General features: G+C 43.8%; 2 protein-coding genes across 10 annotated transcripts in view; one reads left to right on the forward strand and one right to left on the reverse strand.

The window, feature by feature from the left end:
- Positions 1-14,198, forward strand: part of CORIN (corin, serine peptidase) — a 246,408-nt gene extending 232,210 nt beyond the window's left edge. For 3 of the 4 annotated variants that reach the window (XM_082728362.1, XM_082728363.1, XM_082728361.1), the window contains 3 exons: positions 2,485-2,756; positions 5,068-5,201; positions 11,091-14,198. In XM_082728362.1, the coding sequence (XP_082584488.1) occupies positions 2,485-2,756; positions 5,068-5,201; positions 11,091-11,273 (589 nt within the window). In that variant the 3' untranslated portion in view covers positions 11,274-14,198. The remainder of the gene's footprint in view (positions 1-2,484; positions 2,757-5,067; positions 5,202-11,090) is intronic. The other variant, XM_082728364.1, reaches the window with a different exon arrangement.
- The window catches only part of ATP10D (ATPase phospholipid transporting 10D (putative)), a 105,157-nt gene continuing 99,510 nt past the window's right edge, over positions 14,134-19,780 (reverse strand). For 3 of the 6 annotated variants that reach the window (XR_014311075.1, XM_082728360.1, XM_082728359.1), the window contains 2 exons: positions 17,940-18,089; positions 14,134-15,986 (listed from right to left, as the gene is read on the reverse strand). Coding sequence is in view for 4 of the 6 variants with exons in the window: in XM_082728360.1 (XP_082584486.1) it covers positions 15,834-15,986; positions 17,940-18,089 (303 nt within the window). In the remaining 2 variants the exon portion in view is untranslated. Of the gene's footprint in view, positions 15,987-17,901; positions 18,090-19,780 lie in introns of all 6 variants that reach the window. The other 3 variants (XR_014311076.1, XM_082728358.1, XM_082728357.1) reach the window with 1 other exon arrangement.

Below are 19,780 nucleotides of genomic sequence, written 5' to 3' on the forward strand. Positions count from 1 at the left end.
GTATAGTGCTAGAACTATTATTTTTCACAATGGCAAAAGGATAGAACGTGCGGGCCGTATAGAGCAGTCCTTCAGTAGTGTACTCCAAGAATCCAGCAGTGCCATAAACAGGTTGAGTGCCGACCTTGGTCACGTCTTTCCTTACCCTTCTGAGAGGGTAATCTTTGCCATGCATGAGAACACAATGAAGAAAAGCATGCCAAGGAAAGGAGGAACGTGGGTGAGTTTTAATATGAGACTTAAAAGTCTGGATTCCCAGGCCCCAGCCCAAAACTTGCAATTGATATGGGGTGATGCCCAGAAAATCGGTGTTTAAAAGCTTCAGCCTGGGTTGAAAAACAACTGGTTAGTGGGTCAAATCAACCTACTTTAGTTGGACAAGACAAGGTCCCAAGTGGGGACAGAGGTGGCATGGCTCACTTACCCTACCCCTGAGGAGGGAGTATCTGCTAGGAAAGCCCCCTTAGCACTGCAGTCCTCTCCACGTCCATTCCTTTGCTCCTGGCCCACTCTGCTTGTCCAGAGTGGACTGGGACTGGGAATGGAAGAGAGGGTAGAGGGACTGATGAAGAGTAGACCTTGCCTATGTGGCCGGATTTGGCCCCTAGTACATGTTTTGAAACAGCATGCATTGGGCTGTCCTTAAACAAATACTTGTTGAGAAGCCACTGCATGTTAGTCCCTAGGCTCTGTGAATACAGCGGTGAACAAGACCAACCAATTCCCTGGTCTCACGGAGCTTACATTCTGGGTGCAAGGCAGAGAACAAAAAGCTGTGCCAATGTCATTGATATCAGTGAGATGGAAATTAAAGCAAGGTCAAGAGTAGAGAGTGATGGGGGTGGAATAAAGCCTAGACTGGGTGGCCAAGGAGGGCGGCAGGGAAGAGGTGGTGTTTGAGCTGAGACCTCAGAGAAGAGAAGGAGTTAAGGTCAGAACCATATGGAAACAGAGAGAACAGAAAGGGGAGAGCCTCTGGGTTGGGGGTGTCCTCAGCGTATCCAAAAAGAGAAAGTCCTTGGGGTTGGAATGGAGCGGGTCATCTTAGAGGCCATGAGGAGTATATCTCAAGCGTGACTCAAAGTCCCTGGAGAATTATGAGCAGGAAATGGACTCAATCTAATTTTGTTTTTAAAAGGGTTACTCTGCTGCCATGAGGAAAAGGGGCCAGAGCGCTAAGAGTCGAAGAAAGGCCACCACCTGGGAGGCCATTGCAGTCATCCAAGTCCATGACAGTGGTTTGTATTAAGATAGATTGCGGAGGAAGGAGAAATAGCAAGATCCCGGGTATATTTGAAAGTGAAGTGGTGAAGACTTGCTGATGAACATGGTGTTGGGATAAGAGAAAGAGATGATTCAGCTCTGCCACATGGTTATAAATACTAAATATCTGTAAGATGAATTCTGAATGCTTGGAACATAGTCAAATACATGAGAAGCACTGAAAATCCTTAGCTCTTATTAAACATACGAGCGAGTGTGTCAAATGGATAATTGTGTATTTAAGTTTGTAGCTCAGTGGGGAGGGTGGAGATGCACGTTTGGGAGTTTCCAGGATTTGGTGGCATTTAAAAACCACTGGACTCCATGAGATCTTAAAGGGGATAATTAGATTCCATAATCTCATCAAGGAATAAGAAGATGGACAGAAGAGCCCTGGGACATGTGGACATAGACTTGAGAGCAGAGGAGAAGAGGAGACAGGAGGAAAAAATGGAAGGAGGGACACCTGGGTGGCTCAGTTGGTTAAGTGTCTGCCTTCAGCTCAGGTCATGATCTTGGGGTCCTGGGATGGAGTCCCAGGGCTCCCTGCTCAGTGGGGAGTCTATTTCTCCCTCTGCCTGCCACTCCCCCAGCTTGTGTGTGCACGCTCTCTCTGACAATAAACGAATAAAATCTTCAAAAATATATAAAAAGAAAGAAGAGTAAAAAGTCAAGGCTAAGACATCCCTCCAAGAAGGAGCAAGTACCTCAGAGAAATGGCAAGTTTTCAAGGGAACCTTCTGAAAATTTCAAGCCAAATGCTTAAAAAGGTGACCCGCGACTTCCAGCGGTCAGTCTCAGACAGCATTGGCTTTGAACTCTCGCTGGGATTATTCTAGTCAGTGCATCTAAAAACACTTCACTCAGTTAACTTTCAGGACTCTCCATGTGCCAGAATTTCCTCTCTCTTCTTCGTGTCTTTTTATTATTTTTCCCACTCAGTAAAGCAAGCAACACTCCCCCCACCACGCCTGCCTTTCAAACTGAAACAAGTTTTATTTTCCAGAATCCCCCCATTCTAGAAGCACGAGTTTTGCTTTCCACGAGAATGCTTGTTTACGAATTGCTCAGAGCCTTATAGAAAGGCCTCTAATACATACACACGTTGGGTGTGGAAAGAGCCATTATTTACATAAATAAGGTATTTTCAAAATCACATGTAAATTTCAAAATTTAAATTTGAGTTCAAGATGCCCATAGCTCTTGAATTCAATCTTTCAGGCGAGAGAACGCTGCCGTCTGGAAAGTGGTGTTTGGCATCAACAATCTGGACCACCCGTCGACGTTCATGCAGACACGCCTGGTGAAGACCATCGTCCTGCACCCTCGCTATAGCCGAGCTGTGGTGGACTATGACATCAGCATCGTGGAGCTAAGCGAAGACGTCAATGAAACCAGCTACGTCCGTCCGGTCTGCTTGCCCAGCTCAGAGCAGGCCTTGGAACCCGATACGTACTGCTACATCACAGGCTGGGGGCACATGGGCAACAAAAGTAAGTCAGGAGCCTCGGCAGTGCTTGCCTTTTCTTTACACCCCAATGCCACTGTGCCACCTCCCGGGCTTTGGCAACAAGTTCCGGTTTCCACTTCTAGAAGTGGAGCCACAAATGGCAAATGGGAGAGGGCAGTACTTCGTGGTACTTAGACCTGCCACACTCAGAGGCAGCCTCACAAATCCTTCTCCACGCCTCAGATTTTCTCCTCAGGGAGCCATGACCCACGCTGTTGGTCCTCCTGGCTTGAGACCATCTTACCAGTGATTCCCACCCCGCAGGCAGAGTCCCTCGGTGGCTCTCTCGAGCGGCTAGGCTATTCCAGCCCCCTGTCAAGCTGCACACCTGGTCCCATTTCCTGCTCTGTGTTATGATTTGATCTTGTCAACATCTATAATACAGCCTGAAAGTCCGTCCAGAAAGAAAACTGACTTGCTATATGCCTATTTAAATTGATTAAATTTGGCTCCCTGGTGATTTAAACATAAAACCTAAAAACATGAAAGATTTTGTACTGTTTACTCCCAGCCCCCGTAATGGACCCCCTCATTTTGTTTGACCTATTAAAAGTGTAGAATAAGACTATAGAATAAATAAGTGTAATAATAATTGTAATAATTAGTTATTATTAATTAACATTATTAATAAAGTATAATAATAAGTGTAACAATAGTAATAAAGTATAGAATAAGACTGTAATCAATGAGATAGCTTCTTTAACAGCAAGTGCTGGCCGCTCCGACTTTCTCGAGTAACACCATGGCTCTCGGGAATGGTGAGGGACGTTGGTGTCCCACTATCTACCTTTGCAACTGCCAATCTGAAGCACAAATTTTTTGTTCCTTAAAATTTAGTCAGATAAGTTTTGGTAAGTTGAGTTTCTTTTCTACATAATGAATTGACAACAAAGAAAAAGCCGAGAAACAAGTGAGTCAGTGACTTCCGAAGCGCTCCCATGGAAGACCTTCGAAGGCAGACGTCACCATTCCTGTAGACCTCGGTTTTTCAAAGCTATAATTAGTAATGTGGTGTGATATAACAGCAGAATATACTCTATATCACCCTTCCTTGTATTGTTTCTATAATATCTGCATCAGACTCAGAACAGTCATGTAGCATCATACATACCACACATATGGTGCAGCGTGAAGGGTGGGGGTCTGAATTCAGTGAGAAAGGTCCCAATCGACCCTGAATTCCTAGCTTACCATAAAGTGGAAAAAAATAATAGCAACTGTCTAATTCACAGAATTATTGTAACGATTTAAGACCGTTGGCCCAGAAAACGCTGAGTGCACGTCCAGACCTACCACTAGTACCCAATAAATGTTAGTGATGGTTCCTATTACCATTCTTTTGACAACTCTCCAAAACTGTTTCCATCATATTGATTTTCCAGACGTGCTCCTTTCTTCCCATAAGATACTCTGTATATAATATAGACTGCTTCACCATCACTATCTAAAAGGGGAATGATGTGTATAATTTGTAGGTCTCAACAACAAAAGATTATGCTTTCAGGAAACCCATCATTATTCCGTGAGAACTTAGAAACAGAATTTGTGTGTTCCCTCTGCTGATAGCAAGGGATGGCTTTGTTCCTTTCAACATCTTTCTATCATCCCTTCAAGAATTACAGCTTCTGGGGCACCTGGGTGGCTCAGTGGGTTAAAGCCTCTGCCTTTGGCTCAGGTCGTGATCTCAGGGTCCTGGGATTAAGCCCCGCATCGGGCTCTCTGCTCAGTGAGGAGCCTGTTTCCCTCTATCTCTTTGCCTGCCTCTCTGCCTACTTGTGATCTCTCTGTCAAATAAATAAATAAAATCTTAGGGGAAAAAAAAAAGAATTACAGGTTCTTACCACTGGTAATGGCTATGGTAACATGGTGAGACACAGTCTTTAAACCTAAGATAGAGTTCACCTTCCCCTGTTAGACCCGATGGACGAGCTGGGCTAACCCCCCATCTGGGGAAGGACCCTGGCTTGATTTTTTTCTTTTCATCATGTAGCTGTTGTTCTTGTTGAAGCATATTTTAAGAGGGGAAAAGCAGGAGCCACGTTACCTAACCAAGGTATTGATGCCGTCTGTGCCTCAGTTTCTCATTAATAAAAGGTGTTTGACGAGATGACCACTGTCAACACTTCTCACTGAAAATTGTGATGCCAAACAAGCCTTGTCTTTGGAATGGCATTTTAAGTAAATATGGTTCTCTGGGTATACAGAGGTAATCATTTCCTGTACGGCTTAGCCTCAGTTTTGAGTCAGATTGCCCTCTTAGATCTTTCGTTTCTTTTTCTTTTTTAAAACCCCAGTGCCTTTTAAGCTGCAAGAGGGAGAGGTCCGCATCATCTCCCTGGAGCAGTGCCAGTCCTACTTCGACATGAAGACCATCACCGCGCGGATGATATGCGCCGGCTACGAGTCTGGTACCGTGGACTCGTGCATGGTAAATTGCTCTGCGCGTCGCGAGGACAGTCAGTTCTGCGGTCGCGTCAGTGGGGGCCCTAGAAACTCGTTATTATTCACATGCCACCCTTCGGGAATAGTTTTCAGAGACTGCTTATTACCTGAGGTTTAATTATTCACAGTCTGTGCTCGCTCCGGTGCCCGAGCGACCCCCTCCCTGCCTCCGTGCCCTTCACTCCGGTTGCCTTCATCTCTCTTGCCTGCCGCCTGGGACCAACATCCCATCGGGGGATGGCAGTAAAGCCCACACACACATCCCAGCTTCCAGGGTGTGTGACAGAATGACCGCACTGGTGTTGCCTGGGCCTGCCTCTGATGGCCAGCATGTCCTGAGCGATCACCGCACAGGACCTTCCAACACCCAGGGTTTCCGGTCACAGTGGTTTGCTGAGCGTGCTACCTTCCAAAGCAGGGAGGCGTTTTAATATTTACCCAATAAATGCTCATTGACTATTGGACTGGCTCCCAGGGGAGAATAAAAAGGTACAAGTGCTCAAAGAAGCTTACTTTTTTTTCCCCATTTTTTAATCTTAATTCCAGTGTACTTAAATACAATGTGATGCTAGTTTCAGGGGTACAGCAGAGTGATTCCACACTCCGTGGGTCACCCTGTGCTCGTCATGACATGTGCGCTTCTTAGTCCCCATCTCGGATCACACCCATCCCCCACCCACCTCCCCTGCGATAACCAGCGGTTTGTTCTCTACCACTGTGAGTCTCTTTCTTGGCTTGTCTCTCTTTTTCTCCTCTATGTTCATCTGTTTGTTTCTTAGATTTCACATATGAGTGAAATCATACAGTATTTGTCTTTCTCTGACTTTGCTTAGCATACTGCCCTCTAGCCCCGTCCATATCATTGCACATGGCAAGACTGCATTCTTTCTATGACCGAATATTCCATTGTATATACGTACCACATCTTCTTTATCCATTCTCTCAGTGGAATGGATAGTCGGGCTGTTTCCACAGTTTTGCTCTTGTAAATAATGCTGCGGTAAACCCAGGGGTGCACCTGTCCCTTTGAAGGAGTGTTTTTGTCTTCTTTGGGTAAATGACCACTAGTGCGATTACCAGATCATAGCGTGGTTCTATTTTTAACTTTTTGAAGAACTGCCATACTGCTTTCCACAGTGGATGTACCAGTTCGCATTCCCACCAACAGGGCAAGAGGGCAGCTTTGTCTCCACATCCTCACTAATACTTGCTTGAGTTTTTGATGTTGGCTACTCTGACAGGTGGAAGGTGGTATCCTGGTGTAGTTTTAATTTGCATTTTCCTGATGATGAGTGATGTTGAACATCTTTTTTGTGTGTCTGTGGGCCATCTGGGTATCTTCTTTGGAGAAACATCTGTTCATGTCTTTTGCCCATTTGTTGATTGGATTATTTGTTTTCAGGGTGTTGAATTGTAGAAGTTCCTTATCAATTTTAGAAACGAACCCTTTATCAGAATGTCATTTAAAAATACCTTCTCCCATTCCATAGGCTTTTAGTTTTGTTGATGATTTCCTTCACTGTGCAGAAGCTTTTGATTTGATGTAGTCCCAATAGCTTATTTTTGCTTTTATTTCCTTTGCCTCAGGAGACATATCTAGAAAATATTGCTATGGCCGATATCAGAGAGACTAGTGCCTGTTCTCTCTCATAGGACATTTTATGGTTTCAGGTATCATTTTTAGGACTTTAAAATTTTTTAGTTTATTTTTGTGTATGATATAAAAAGGTGGTCCGGTTTCATTCTTTAGTGTATAGCTGACTAGTTTTCCCAGCATTGTTGAAGGGACTTTTTCCCATTGGATATTCTTTCCTGCTTTGTCGAAAAGTAATGAACCATATAATTATGGGTTCATTTCTGGGTTTTTTTTTTTTTTTTTTTTTAAGATTTTAAAGGTTTTTATTTATTTATTTGACAGACAGAGATCACAAGTAGGCAGAGAGGCAGGCAGAGAGAGAGAGGAGGAAGCAGGCTTCCCGCTAAGCAGAGAGCCCAATGCAGGGCTCCATCCTAGAACCCTGGGATCATGACCTGAGCTAAAGGCAGAGGCTTTAAACCACTGAGCCACCCAGGTGCCCCTTGGGTTTTCTGTTCTGTTCCATTGATTTTTGTGTCTATTTTTGTATCAGTATCATACTGTTTTGATTACTACAGTGTTGCAATATAATTTGAAGACTGAAATTCTGATACCTCTTGGCTGTTTGGGGTCTTTGTGGTTCCATATAAATTTTAGGATTGTTTGTTCGAGTTCTGTGAAAAATGCTATTGGTATTTTGATAGGGATTGCATTAAATGCATAGACTGCTTTGATAGCATAGACATTTTAACAATATTTGTTCTTCCAATCCATGAGCATGGAATGTCTTTCCATTTCTTTGTGTCATCTCCGAATTCCTTCATCAGTGTTTTATAGTTTTCAGAGTACAAGTCTTTCATCACTTTGGTGAAAAAACAATTCCTGTAAATGGACTTTTTTTTCTTAATTTCTTTTTCTGCTTTAAAGAAGCTTATACAGAGTGGGGAAGGCAGTTATTATATGCCCCGGCTAGGAAACACTTTAGTTATTACACTGTTGTGGGGTAGATCAGATCGCCCCTCGTATTTTTGAATTGAAGAAGAGTTTGACAATGTTATTACTGCTAACACAATAAAAGAACACTTTTGGTAGCCTGTTTTAGAATGGGCAAATCAGAGGACTGGAAATGGCCCAGTGGTGATTCCTTCGTTGTAGTGGCAAACAGGGAGGCCAGCAGATCGCTTGGTGTTTCACCAAGGTCACAGTCTCTTCTGCCTCCTGGCCATGAATCAGTTGAGGTGGGCTGCCTTCAGGCAAGAGGCCCAGGTCTGATTTCCCAAACCAAATACACCAAAACAAACAAACAAACAAACAAAAAAGAAAAAAAGAAAGTTTTTGGGGAAGGCAGCGTGATGTGATATGGGGCTTGGAACACAAGATTTGCAGCCTGAAACTTTTGGCTTGAATCCCATCTCTGCCTGTAAGAACAACTTGACCTGGAGAACTTAATCTAACCTCTCTAGCATCACAAGCTGGGGCTGATTCTAATTTTCGGGGTGTTTTGAGGATTACCTGATCACCTACGTCATGCAGGCGAAAGCCCATCTTTCACTTCCACACGTGTGATGTCTGACACGCTCACTCAGTGAACAGTAGCTGTATAATTCGCACTGATCAGTTAGTGCTTGTCGTGTTCCAGTGCTAAGAACCCATTTAAGCTTTATCAGCCGTTCCTGTGGCAGTGTTACTGTTTTTGCTGTTTTAGAAATCAAGAAAACAAGGGAGCTGAGGGGTTAAGTCATTTTCCCCATCTTGGCCGGCATGAAGGTGGTAGAGTGAGGCTATGAGCTCAGAAAGTCTGGCTCCAGAGTCCAAGTGCTCGACCGTCACACTCTCCTGGAACAATGATCCGTGTGCGTACATTTCTCCCTGTCCCCAGGAAGGTTTGGAGTTGTGCCCCAGACTGCTGCCTCTTCATCTCTAGTCAATTGCTAAAGGGAAGAGAGGAGACTCTTTGAAAGAGAATTGAAGTCCAAGCACAGGCAGGCTCATGTCATGTCCAGTAGGACCTAGGTCCAGCCAGCATCGGCAGTCGTAGGAATTCAACGCTGCGGCGGTCTTCAGTGCATACCAGCTAGTCTCCAGTACATCCCCACGGAGAAAACAAAACAAGTCCTCCAAAGCTCCTTTTGACCAGGTCCGGAGCAAGATTATTCACAGAACCTCTCATTATCTTCCTCCCTGGCATCCATAGGACACTCTGGAAGCTGTGGACCCTTCTGTTAAGGTCTAGAAATCATGTTAAGGTCTAGAAATCATGGGGTTCAATACTGACGCCAAGCCTAAACTTTGGCCGGAAGCCCAATATTGCGAAAAGGGGACCGAAAAAGAGCGAAATGTGCCCTTTCCTGTATTCTTCCTTGCATTCAAATTGCTCCTTCCTCCCCCTTTTCACCTGACAAATGTCTTTTGGTCTCATGAGGCCTTGCTCAAAACCCACACCTTGGGAAGCTACTTTTTGCTCCCCTCCAGCAGGCCGTAATCCCTCATTCCTCTGACGACTCCTTCGTGTACTGGCCCTTGGACCTGGCTTTTAAGTAGAGTTATGCGTCTTACCCAAGCAGACTTTTGGCCACTCAGGGACAAAAAATCCTGTCTCCTTCATCTTCATAAATCCTACACAGACTCTGGCAAAGAGTAAATGCCAAGCAATTATTTGGCTTAAATCTTAATCTGGAAGTATAGAGATGCTGACCTGTACACGTCCTGTTTTATTTTGAAGTGCTAATTACATTTATTTTTATTGACAGTGTCTCTCAATATATGGAATTCCCCAGTCACCGTGTGCCCTTTTCCCATTCTCCTCTCTGAAGAGCCTTTTTTTTTTTTTTTTTTTTTTTGAAGAGCCTCTTTTTTGAGAGGCAATATAGGTCCCATTTGAATCACTCTCTGGCATAATAAGCAGCTCAACGTCAGTCAGCCTCTTAGCAGTCCTTTTATAGGAGGGGAGGTGAAAAATCGTGCAATAGGTCTAATAAAATGTTTTTAGTAAATTTTGCTTTAAAAAACTCAACTAGGCTTTCAGGCACTCATTTAACCCCTTGTGAGGACCATCATTATTTAGGCTTACGGCGTTGGTCAGCCATACACGTAAAGACGGCTGTTTCCACAGAGGTACACAGCACAGTCAAACATCTTATTTTGCTCGAACAGCGGTGGTATCTGCTCACACTTCTGAGAGGAGAGCCCAGTAGTTACAGAGTCAGAGTCACAGTCATGGACCGCGTGGGTCTAATTCGAACCCTGCCCACAAACAGGGTACACACCTGTGCCGCAGTCTCATCACATGGATATTGTAATAATTCTTAGCAACTCATAGGGATCTCCTGAGCAGTAAATGAGCAAATCCAAGGGAAAGTGTTTAGAGGAGCATCGATAAACCTAATCAGCATTTTTCTCCAACATGACCAGGGGGACAAGACCAGCTATGGACTTCCAAGTTTGACATCCTTCCAGGGCAGGAGTCTGTGTCAATTCCCACCATGAATTCATATACTTACTTCTTTATTTTCTAGGCTATTGATTCCTCTCTTTTGAGGCCATGCAGAACACACCTAATCTCTGATCTTTTCAGATGTAGCCAATATTCGTGCTTAGAAAGCTGAAGGGTCTCACTGCTAATCCTATGTGGGTGAAAGAACAGTCCACCTAAAGTGTCAAGAATGAAAATCTCCGTGTACATGAGATAGAACAGAGGCGACAAAGAGAATACTTCGCTGTAAATAATCCGATGTGCTCTTTAACACTCACGTGCACTAACTGAAAAAAAAAATCCTAAGAACTATTAAGAAACAGCAAGTTGCCAGTGTCTTTCACTAAATGCACTCATTCACAAAACAAGAATCTTGAAAACAAAGTTATTCTGGAATATTTTTCTAGTACTATTGTGCGGAGAAAAGAAAACCTTTGATTTGAATGTTCCATTTTGGGTACTTGCAACATTTATAAAGTGGCGGGCGCAGTTAGAAGAATGAGATCAATTAGGAGAGAATTTTTTCTGATACACTAAATTTAAAGAAAAACTATGACCTATTTTGACAAGCACAGGAAATGGCTGATAAGTCTGATTTCATGGAAATAAGAATGTAGTCCTTTTTCAAGGGACCCCCATTCTTTTAAGGATCGGGGTTTAAAATGTGCATTTGAAAGTCCATCTATGTAGTAGTAGTGCAAAGCCTACTCCTTCCAGTTGGCAACGAAAACTTTTGCCAAGAACTTGGCTAAGCTGGGTTTGGTTTCATTGTATCCCAGGCGGGCTCTAACATACCAGTGACTAATGTCCACTGCTGTTCATTACAGGGTGACAGCGGTGGGCCCCTTGTTTGCGAGCGGCCTGGAGGACAGTGGACATTATTTGGTTTAACGTCGTGGGGCTCCATCTGCTTTTCCAAAGTCCTGGGGCCTGGAGTTTATAGCAATGTGTCCTACTTCGTCGAATGGATTGAAAGACAAATATACATCCGCACCTTTCTCCTGAACTAATTCCAAAGATGATGCGAGACTTTTGCCAGCTGCACTCAAAGAAAATGGCCTTGTCGACTGTGGGGAGCTTCCTGCAGAGAGCTGTCCAGAAGCACTTTTCACGGACAGGGATGCTCAGCGGTACACTGCAAATGTTCATGTTTGTTTTGATCTAATTTTATTCAGTTTTTTCAACTTCAGTTTTCTCTTGCTTCAAGTTTAATGACAGTCTTTAAAAAAAAAAAAAAAAAGCAAAGCAGATTTGTTCTTTTGCCAAGCCTAATCTTGACCATAGCACAAAATAATCAGCTCTGGAATAAGGCAGGTGATAGGGTAGGAGGTTCTAGAAAATTCTCTTTATTCCAGTGACAAAGAAGACTTCGAGATCCAGGCTGACTAATCTTTGCCAGCTTTTGTTTCTCAAGCACAGCAGCATAGTGGCAAATTTCAATATTAATATTGGAGACTTGCTTCTGATTAAGAGCCAAGACAATTTACATGCTTAAATTATTTACTATTACTCAAGTCTGCATAGTTCTGAAACCCTATGAAAGACAGTCTGAGGTAGAAGACAAGCAGCATCTATTTAGGTGGCTAAAATGGTAAAACATACTGAACACAACACTGCTTAGATACCAGCACTAGCATTTAAGATGACAGGACTGCACGTTCTGAACTTAACTCAAGGATGTAACTTTACAGAGGAGTCTTTGTAGAACCTTCCCTAGAGCTGGGATTCCTTCAGCGTCTATCAGTTAGCTGACTGAGAACTCAGTAGCTAGAATATTCCTGGGAAGAATTTTGTTTCACCTGTGTGATAATGAATGGAGATTGAACTTTGCCAAAGGAGAACTTGCTTTAGTCTGGAGAGATTCAGTTTTTGAAAACAAAAATTAAATTGCACCCAACCTCCGATTCAGTATTTTCCAACTTTCCTGTGTTTGCCCCCTAATGATAAAGTCACGGAAATGCCTCTCAAAGCGCAGTTCAAGTTGGCATGGAGTAAAACATTTTCTAATTTGCCTTGAAATGTGTTTAATATCTGATGTTCTCACATGCTTTTAAGCACTAGGCCACTTTATGCCCATCAATTTCCGAAGTAACTAGTGGTTAAAAGTATTTTCCTTCCCACTAAAAAGCTTCAAAATATAAATTGTCGCACGTAAGTAATTTAGTTAGGCAGCCATTTTGCAACATCTAAATGCCTTGGGAACAGGAGGATTCCCCACTAAACTTCACCAGCACCCCGGACTGCCTCAGCATCCCACACAGAGATTTACTGCGATTTTATACCTGTGTTTTTGTACTCTTTTCTATGTTTGCACATATTTCAAATTCGAGAAGTTGCCTTGACACTTCCCATGTTATTCATCTCCTGTTCTGGAGTTTGTATAAACCTCCTGAGAATGTGAAATCCAGCAATGGAATTAGGGTCAGGATTGTGTGAAAGTGTAAGAACACATGTCTGTTCTGTTATAGTTCTGTTAAGTCTGTACCCATACTTCACGTAAAACTGTCAGCCTTGCTCCACTTATGTTCAGGCAAGTATACCTACTGTACTTATTCTGAATAACCTGAATACAGAGCGCCTGGGTGGCTCAGTTGGTCAAGTGACTGCCTTCGGCTCAGGTCATGATCCCGGGGTCCTGGGATCAAGCCCCACATCCGGCTCTCCCTGCTCTGCGGGAAGCCTGCTTCTCCTTCTCTCTCTGCCTGCTGCTCCCCCTGCTTGTGCTCTCTCTCTGTCAAATAAATAAATAAAATCTTTTTTTAAAAAACCCTTAATACAAATAAAATAGTACAGTCTTTTTTTTTTTTTTAATGGACATGGAGCATGGATAATAGCAAGTTCCAGAAAACCATGCCTCCTACTCTAATAGCTGGCCTCCAGCCGCCGACCAATCCAAATTTACCTGTCGTGGCTCACTGTCACAGGAACACACTCTTTCACCTTAGGTGATGGACGGTTCTCTGAATGAGAGGTTCCTAATAGTTCCAAGTCCCTTAAGTGTCCAAAGAAGACTTTAATCCTGGTAAGAATGCAAGGAATCTTTCATGTCTAGAGTACATTCTGGGAGCCTGATACAATAATTCTTTCACAGGTCTTTTGGGGTAAAATTACAGCAAAATGTAAACTAATAATCAACAAATATAATCAATCAATAAAATGTAAACTATTAATAAACCATGAATCAACAGGAACTATGATACTATGCTTGTCCCCCAAAATTCGGTAAAATACATAGAATACCAAAACACAACAGATCCCATCAGCTTGGGTAACTCTGCGTAAAAGTTATTTAACTGTGAATGAGACCATTTAAAGGCTTGATACAGATCTCAAATCTCTTTCACCCAAGGGCCAGGTATGTTTCAGAATCCAGAATTTTTCAGAGTTTAAAAAATACAATTTAGCACCCAGTAATAAAATACATTTTTTATAGCAAAATATCTGGAGAATTACATTAAATAGTTTTACATCTGTTTAGGACATTGAATTTGTGCCTAATTTATGAAAAATTTTTCAGTTTCAGAGCTCTTGGGATTTTGGAATTGTAGGTAAGAGACTACGGACTCATAACACAAACACTCAAGACTTCCTTCTACTTTTACGTTTGGGCACTTGACATCTGCGAGATTGACTTTTTCCCCTGGGTCCTCTTGGCTTATTCTTTTTACCTTTCGATTCTAACCCTTTATTCACATTCAGGGAATGAATGCCAGCTGCTATCGGGATAACAGATGACAGGACATGACTGACTTTTCCATATAAGAAAAGGCCATTACAATATTCTGGGAAAAGCTGGGCTTTGGGATTTTCCTTCTAAGCTCTGGTACCAATTAGTGTGGGGCTCAGTCATATGTATAGAAGCAATGACAGTTTTTCGTACACATGATTTATTAAACAGTTTATCTTAAAAAATCATTAAAGAGAGCAGAAAGCAACCTCCAACAGCCATGTGGGATTTTGAAAGTTCTAAAAATCAGTCTCTGTGAAAGACTATTTGCGGTAATATCAGACAGTTACCAAAAAAATGTCAGACCAGGACAAAGAAGCAGGAGAAGATGAAGCCCTGAGGATAAGAGATGAATAGTCATAAGACCTTGATACAGACATAGAACATCAGCATGGAGATTTCGGGAAGGAGATTCTGGGTGGTTAGTGGCTGACAATTTTCAGATGAATAGATACTGAATTTTAAAAGAACTCAACAAAAATAGATGATCTTGTAACATCTGGGCTCAGTTGGTAAACTAGTCTCTGTTCTAACAAAAGCCAACACACATGATTTGCAAGAGCAACTAGCTTGCTATCGACATTCCTGTCCTAAAAAGTGTTTAAAAACAAAGTTTTCTAAGAACCTCAAGGAATTCTGCTGAGAATCACCTGTATTAGTCTCAATGCATAATATCTCATTTTTAAAGGTTACAACTCTGGAGACCTAGTAGGGTAATGTAAAGAATATGAACCCTCAAAATGGTCTCTTGAAGATTGTTTTCAAATTGATTGTCTCATTTTGATCAGGCTATTGTAAGTTTCAGAATACAGGAAATTGCCAAGTGGGCTACAGTAGGCTGATTGTGTCTGCCCTATTAATGGCCTATGTTTCTCAGTGGATATCTGCACAGAGACAGACCTCATAAAAGGTTTTCTCTTGCCTGAAAGCTGAGAGAGAAACATATTCCTGTCGAACCCTGGCACCCGTCTGCCCCATCCCCATGAAGACCCTGCCTCAAGGAACACCGAAATGAGCAGAGAGGTCTGCCTTACGTGGGCAGTCAGATGACCAAAGGCATCTTCCTGAAGAAAATAAAAAGCTATTAATAATCAGCACATTTTCAACAGTAGAGTTATTACTCTATTTTAGGTACATTGTCATTTAAAAGTCTCTTTGGAGTTTTTCCTCTGGAAATTAACCATTTATAACATTTTTATTTCCATGTGGAAATCTCTTCTGCGTTCTAACGGATCTAAAAACTAGTTTTTGTTCATGAGAGAAAAATTCAGATTGGAGTCTGCTCACTGAAAGCATTTCCCTGGAATCTGAGATCTCCCAATAAAATAAATATATCTCAAATGAATCCCTTAAGAATGTCTGCACGTCTAAGACAAAATGCTTTTACAAAATCCAAAAAGTTTCATAAAAGCATTTGATTCGGAATGAAATATTTCACCTCCCTAAACTCAGTTCAGGCCCAACTGCAACCTCTCTAATGTATCTACAAACATACAAGAAAGGTCATCACATTGGCTTTTCTGGGCACAGAAGAATCTTTGTGTCCCTTAGGGGAAAAGCTACCTGATTCTTGCTTGATAGAGGTGCCTCTTCAAAGTCCCTCTTCCAGATTTGAAGGGAGACTTGTCACCCCAAGGAGGATACCCTGCATTTTTTTTTTTTTTTTTAGCCCTCTGAGGTCCCCACCATCCCTGAGGTCTTAGTTTCACAGAAGTCTGAGTCCAGGGGAGTTTCATGTACAGAGAAGCTTCCCTGCTTGACAGCACAGGACGGTGCTGACATCATCGCCAAGGGAGCAGACGGGCCGGACGTGGCTCTCTTCTCCGACTTGGCAGCTGAGTGGTCAGCACACCGGGATGGCGCGCGGCCCAGCGTTCCAGCCCTTCTCCACTTCTTGAGAGCTTCCGTCCTCTCCTCTGGAGTCAGTCTGTCCAAGTGCTGAGCCCTCCGAACTGGAGATGGAAACAGGGATCCCTGAAGAACTCGATATGTAAACCTACGTTCCAAAAAGCATCACAGAATTAGAGTCACCGCGAACGCGGCATGGGACACAGCAAGTACTCACCAGCTGGGAAAAGTGAACTTTTCTAGGGCTCCTGGGACACGTCACTGCACACTTGTCCCTTTCGGTCCCCGTGGGCAGCGCGGACGCTGGACAGCACCGCCATCCACCCTGTGGGTCTCCCACCCATCTGGGCCATTAGATGGCGTCCTCCGTGGGGCTTCCCGACACAACCCCTTCTCTTTCCCTGGTGGCCGCTGAGGTGGCTTAAGGGATCCATGTCACAGACCTAATCTCCTCCGCCTTTGGCTGTCCAGCCACAGGGCTGTCCTCCTCTCGAGAGCATATTCCCAAAGCCAATCTCTTCATTTTCACAACTTTTGAAATCTACAAAGGCAGAGAATTTCTCAAATCTAATTTCTCTGGGTTTAATAGACTTACCCTCAATCTCTCTCTCTCTCTCTTTTTTTTTTTTAACTCTAAGCAGCAAGAAGAGACCAGGCCAGACTTTCAACACTAAATATCCAAGGTCATGGTTTCCAAAGTCTAACAGGAAAACCCACTTTGGCTAAGTTTTCTGCCACTATAGTGCCAAAGTCCGCCTTCCCTCAAATTTCCAGCAACATGTCCCTCCTTTCTTTCGGACCCCTCACCGGCGGTGCCTGTGACATTCGCATTTCTAGCAGCAGCCTGTTTTAAGGACATTTATGTATTTTCTGTGAAGACACGGTTTTCTCCACCTGTGCTGCTTCTCACTTCCTCCTGAATCTCCACCGGGAGGAACGTCGATATCCACGATCATTCTAGAATTTTTCCATCATGTACCTTTACACCCTTCCAGTCCCTGCCCGTTACCCCGTTTTAAAGCCACCTTCACATTTTCCAGCATTTGTTAGAACATTGGGGGTGACCATCTTTCTCCCAGTGGGCCAGACAGTAATATTTCAGGCTAAGCGAGCCAGATCGTGTCTCGGTTGGAGCTGTTCAACTCTGTTGCTGTAGTGAAACTCAGCCAGAGAGGATACATGAATGAGTGTGTCTGCAGTTCGATAGAACTTCATTACTTTTAAAAACGGGCAGCAGGCCAGAGGTGGCCTGTGAGTCAGTTCGTCAACTCTGTTCGAGAATAATCTAAAATCACCATTTTGACTCTCATACCAGTTTTAGAAGGTAGAACAACTATGTGGCACAGTGTTTCCAGCTAAAAAGATAAATGTTATGAGAGCTACAGATGCATTCTTCCTCGCCATCTCCATCCCATACAACACTAGACATTCAAGTGAAACTAAAATGGGAAAGATAACTCAGACACAGGAGGGACGTTTTCAGTGCCGCCAGGCTGTACAGAGACCACAACTTGTCTCTCAGTACACATCCTCCCGTTTCTCTTTTTAGAAACCCTCAGATTTTCGCCACTCGGACTCGACACACTGAGGTCCCAGTTAATGGGCTATGGCAATGACATGCGGGTTCTGGGTCATGCCATTACAAAGAAAAAGAGAAAAATCCACACAGGAGGAAATCTGCTCGCGTTCTGTTTTCTCTCCTCCTCCCTCCTGCAGGCAGGGATGTGGGGGAGCTGGGTGAGTCATCTCCAATCATGCCAACGAGGGCAGCGCCCGTGGGAGTTGGTGGAACAAAAAGTCAGAGGAAAGCATCCTCAGATAACCCCGTGGGTGAAGCGGCTCTGGCTCTGGGGAATGGCAGCCCGATGAGAATTTTCCATGAGAGAGAAGTCTCTCTTCTGGGCTGCCTTAACTCTGCTCAAAGAGTTCAAACCCATGCCCTCGCGAGGATGCAGACGGACTTCGCTGGTGAATGGGATGGTCTGCCATCTGTTCCTAGCAGTCATTGAAGCCCTCCAAGCCTCTGACCTCACTGCCTCCCTCGCGCGGATAAAACCTTGTACCTGGGCAGAAGGGCGATGCAGGTTGTGAGGACACACACCAGGTAGAACACGGGGTCCAGCATGTGCTCCTGCATAATCCAGTAGGGGTTGGACGGCGGATTGCATGTGACGCACAGGGCTCCGAAAACCAAGGCAAAGAAAAAATAAGACAACAGGCTGCCCGCAATGACCAGCATGTGGATCCAGGTCTGCAAGACAGGAGAGGCGGGGAAATTAACACTCTCACCCACAGGACTCTGCGTCCCCACGGAGTCTGCTCTGTTGAGACCACCTGTCTGAGCGATGAATGAACGGTGTCGCAACCCTCAGTGAGCAAAACACAAAACAGCGAGGAGATTCGAGCACCTTCCATGGAGAGTTCACACCTCTGTTTCGATTTTGTAAAACAAAGTCCAATGCCAAAAGGTTACTTTTTTTTTTTTTTAAAGATTTTATTTATTTATTTGACAGGCAGAGATCACAAGTAGGCAGAGAGGCAGGCAGAGAGAGAGGAAGAAGCAGGCTCCCTGCTGAGCAGAGAGCCTGATGTGGGGCTCGATCCCAGGACCCTGAGATCATGACCTGAGCCAAAGGCAGCGGCTTTAACCCACTGAGCCACCCAGGCGCTCCCTCAAAAGGTTACTTTTGATGATGATTCTATTTTATATTGTTCAGTGCACCAAGAGCTGTTTGGAATTCTTTTTTTTTTTTTTTTAATACTATCACTAATTGGCCTGTATCTTCATTTAGGTAGTATTCCAATCCTCAAATGTTACCCATTCACCTGGCTGGTAGACATTACTGTTGTTCACCGATATTCTAATTTCCTCCCACTGTAAGCATCTGGAAGGATTGCATTTCCTCGCCCCCTTGAAATTAAGCATGGCCATGCACCCTGCTTTGACCAGTGAAATGTGAGTGGAAGGGACATTAAAAAAAAGTTCACGTTAGGGGGCGTGTGGGTGGCTCAGTGGGTTAAAGCCTCTGCCTTCAGCTCAGGTCATGGTCCCAGGATCCTGGGATAGAGCCCCGCATCAGGCTCTCTGCTTGGTAGGGAGCCTGCTTCCTCCTCTCTCTCTGCCTACCTGTGATCTTTGTTTGTCAAATAAATAAATAAAATCTTAAAAAAAAAAAAAAAAGTTCACATTAGACACGCAGAGGAGCTGGTGCGCAATTTTTCATGTTGTCTCCTTTCTTTCCATGATGACCAAGGAGCTCCTCCTTGGGGATAATTCCAGACGGTAGAGCTACAAGACACTGCCTAGGCCACTGAGCTGCCCCCTCAGGGGACAACTGCCCTGGGGCTCTGTGGAACCTCAGCCGACTTTAAACGAGCAAGAAACAAATCTTCGTGTATTACACCTTAACCCAGTTACCTTCATTATCTATGTACAGCTTGGAATTTTTCTTAGTATTTTTCTGAAACTGGCTTCCTATTGGAGTGACTTCATTGAGACGGAAAAGCGGATCACTACCTTCCATGTGGTATCCCCATCACCTGTCATCGGAGTGCTGAGTCTAGAGTCTGATCTGTGTGACAGAGGGAAACGGACATAACCCGAGGTACGAAAGAGAATCACGTTCACACGACGCAGTCGTCAGTGCTCTTTAGTGGAGGGAAAGTAGCACCTAAAATCGTAATGTATTCCCTAGGAGAGTATGTTATGCTTTTGGGGGGAAGCACTGCCTCTATCATTTTCTAAGGCTAGACTTTTCAAACGAGATCCAGTGTTCTCCTTTTCCCTCTTCACTTGCGAAGTACTTCCCCGCCGTAGGTCTCTTCACAAGTGACACAAACACTGCTTTTTTTTCTTTTAAATAAAATGTACAAACTGCCCAGAAAATGTGGGCTAACTCCTGATAATCATCATGCCTCTAAAACGAGGATCTGTTATTTTTT

The sequence above is a fragment of the Mustela nivalis genome, assembly GCF_964662115.1.
Source record: "Mustela nivalis genome assembly, chromosome: 4".
Classification (NCBI taxonomy): domain Eukaryota; kingdom Metazoa; phylum Chordata; class Mammalia; order Carnivora; family Mustelidae; genus Mustela; species Mustela nivalis.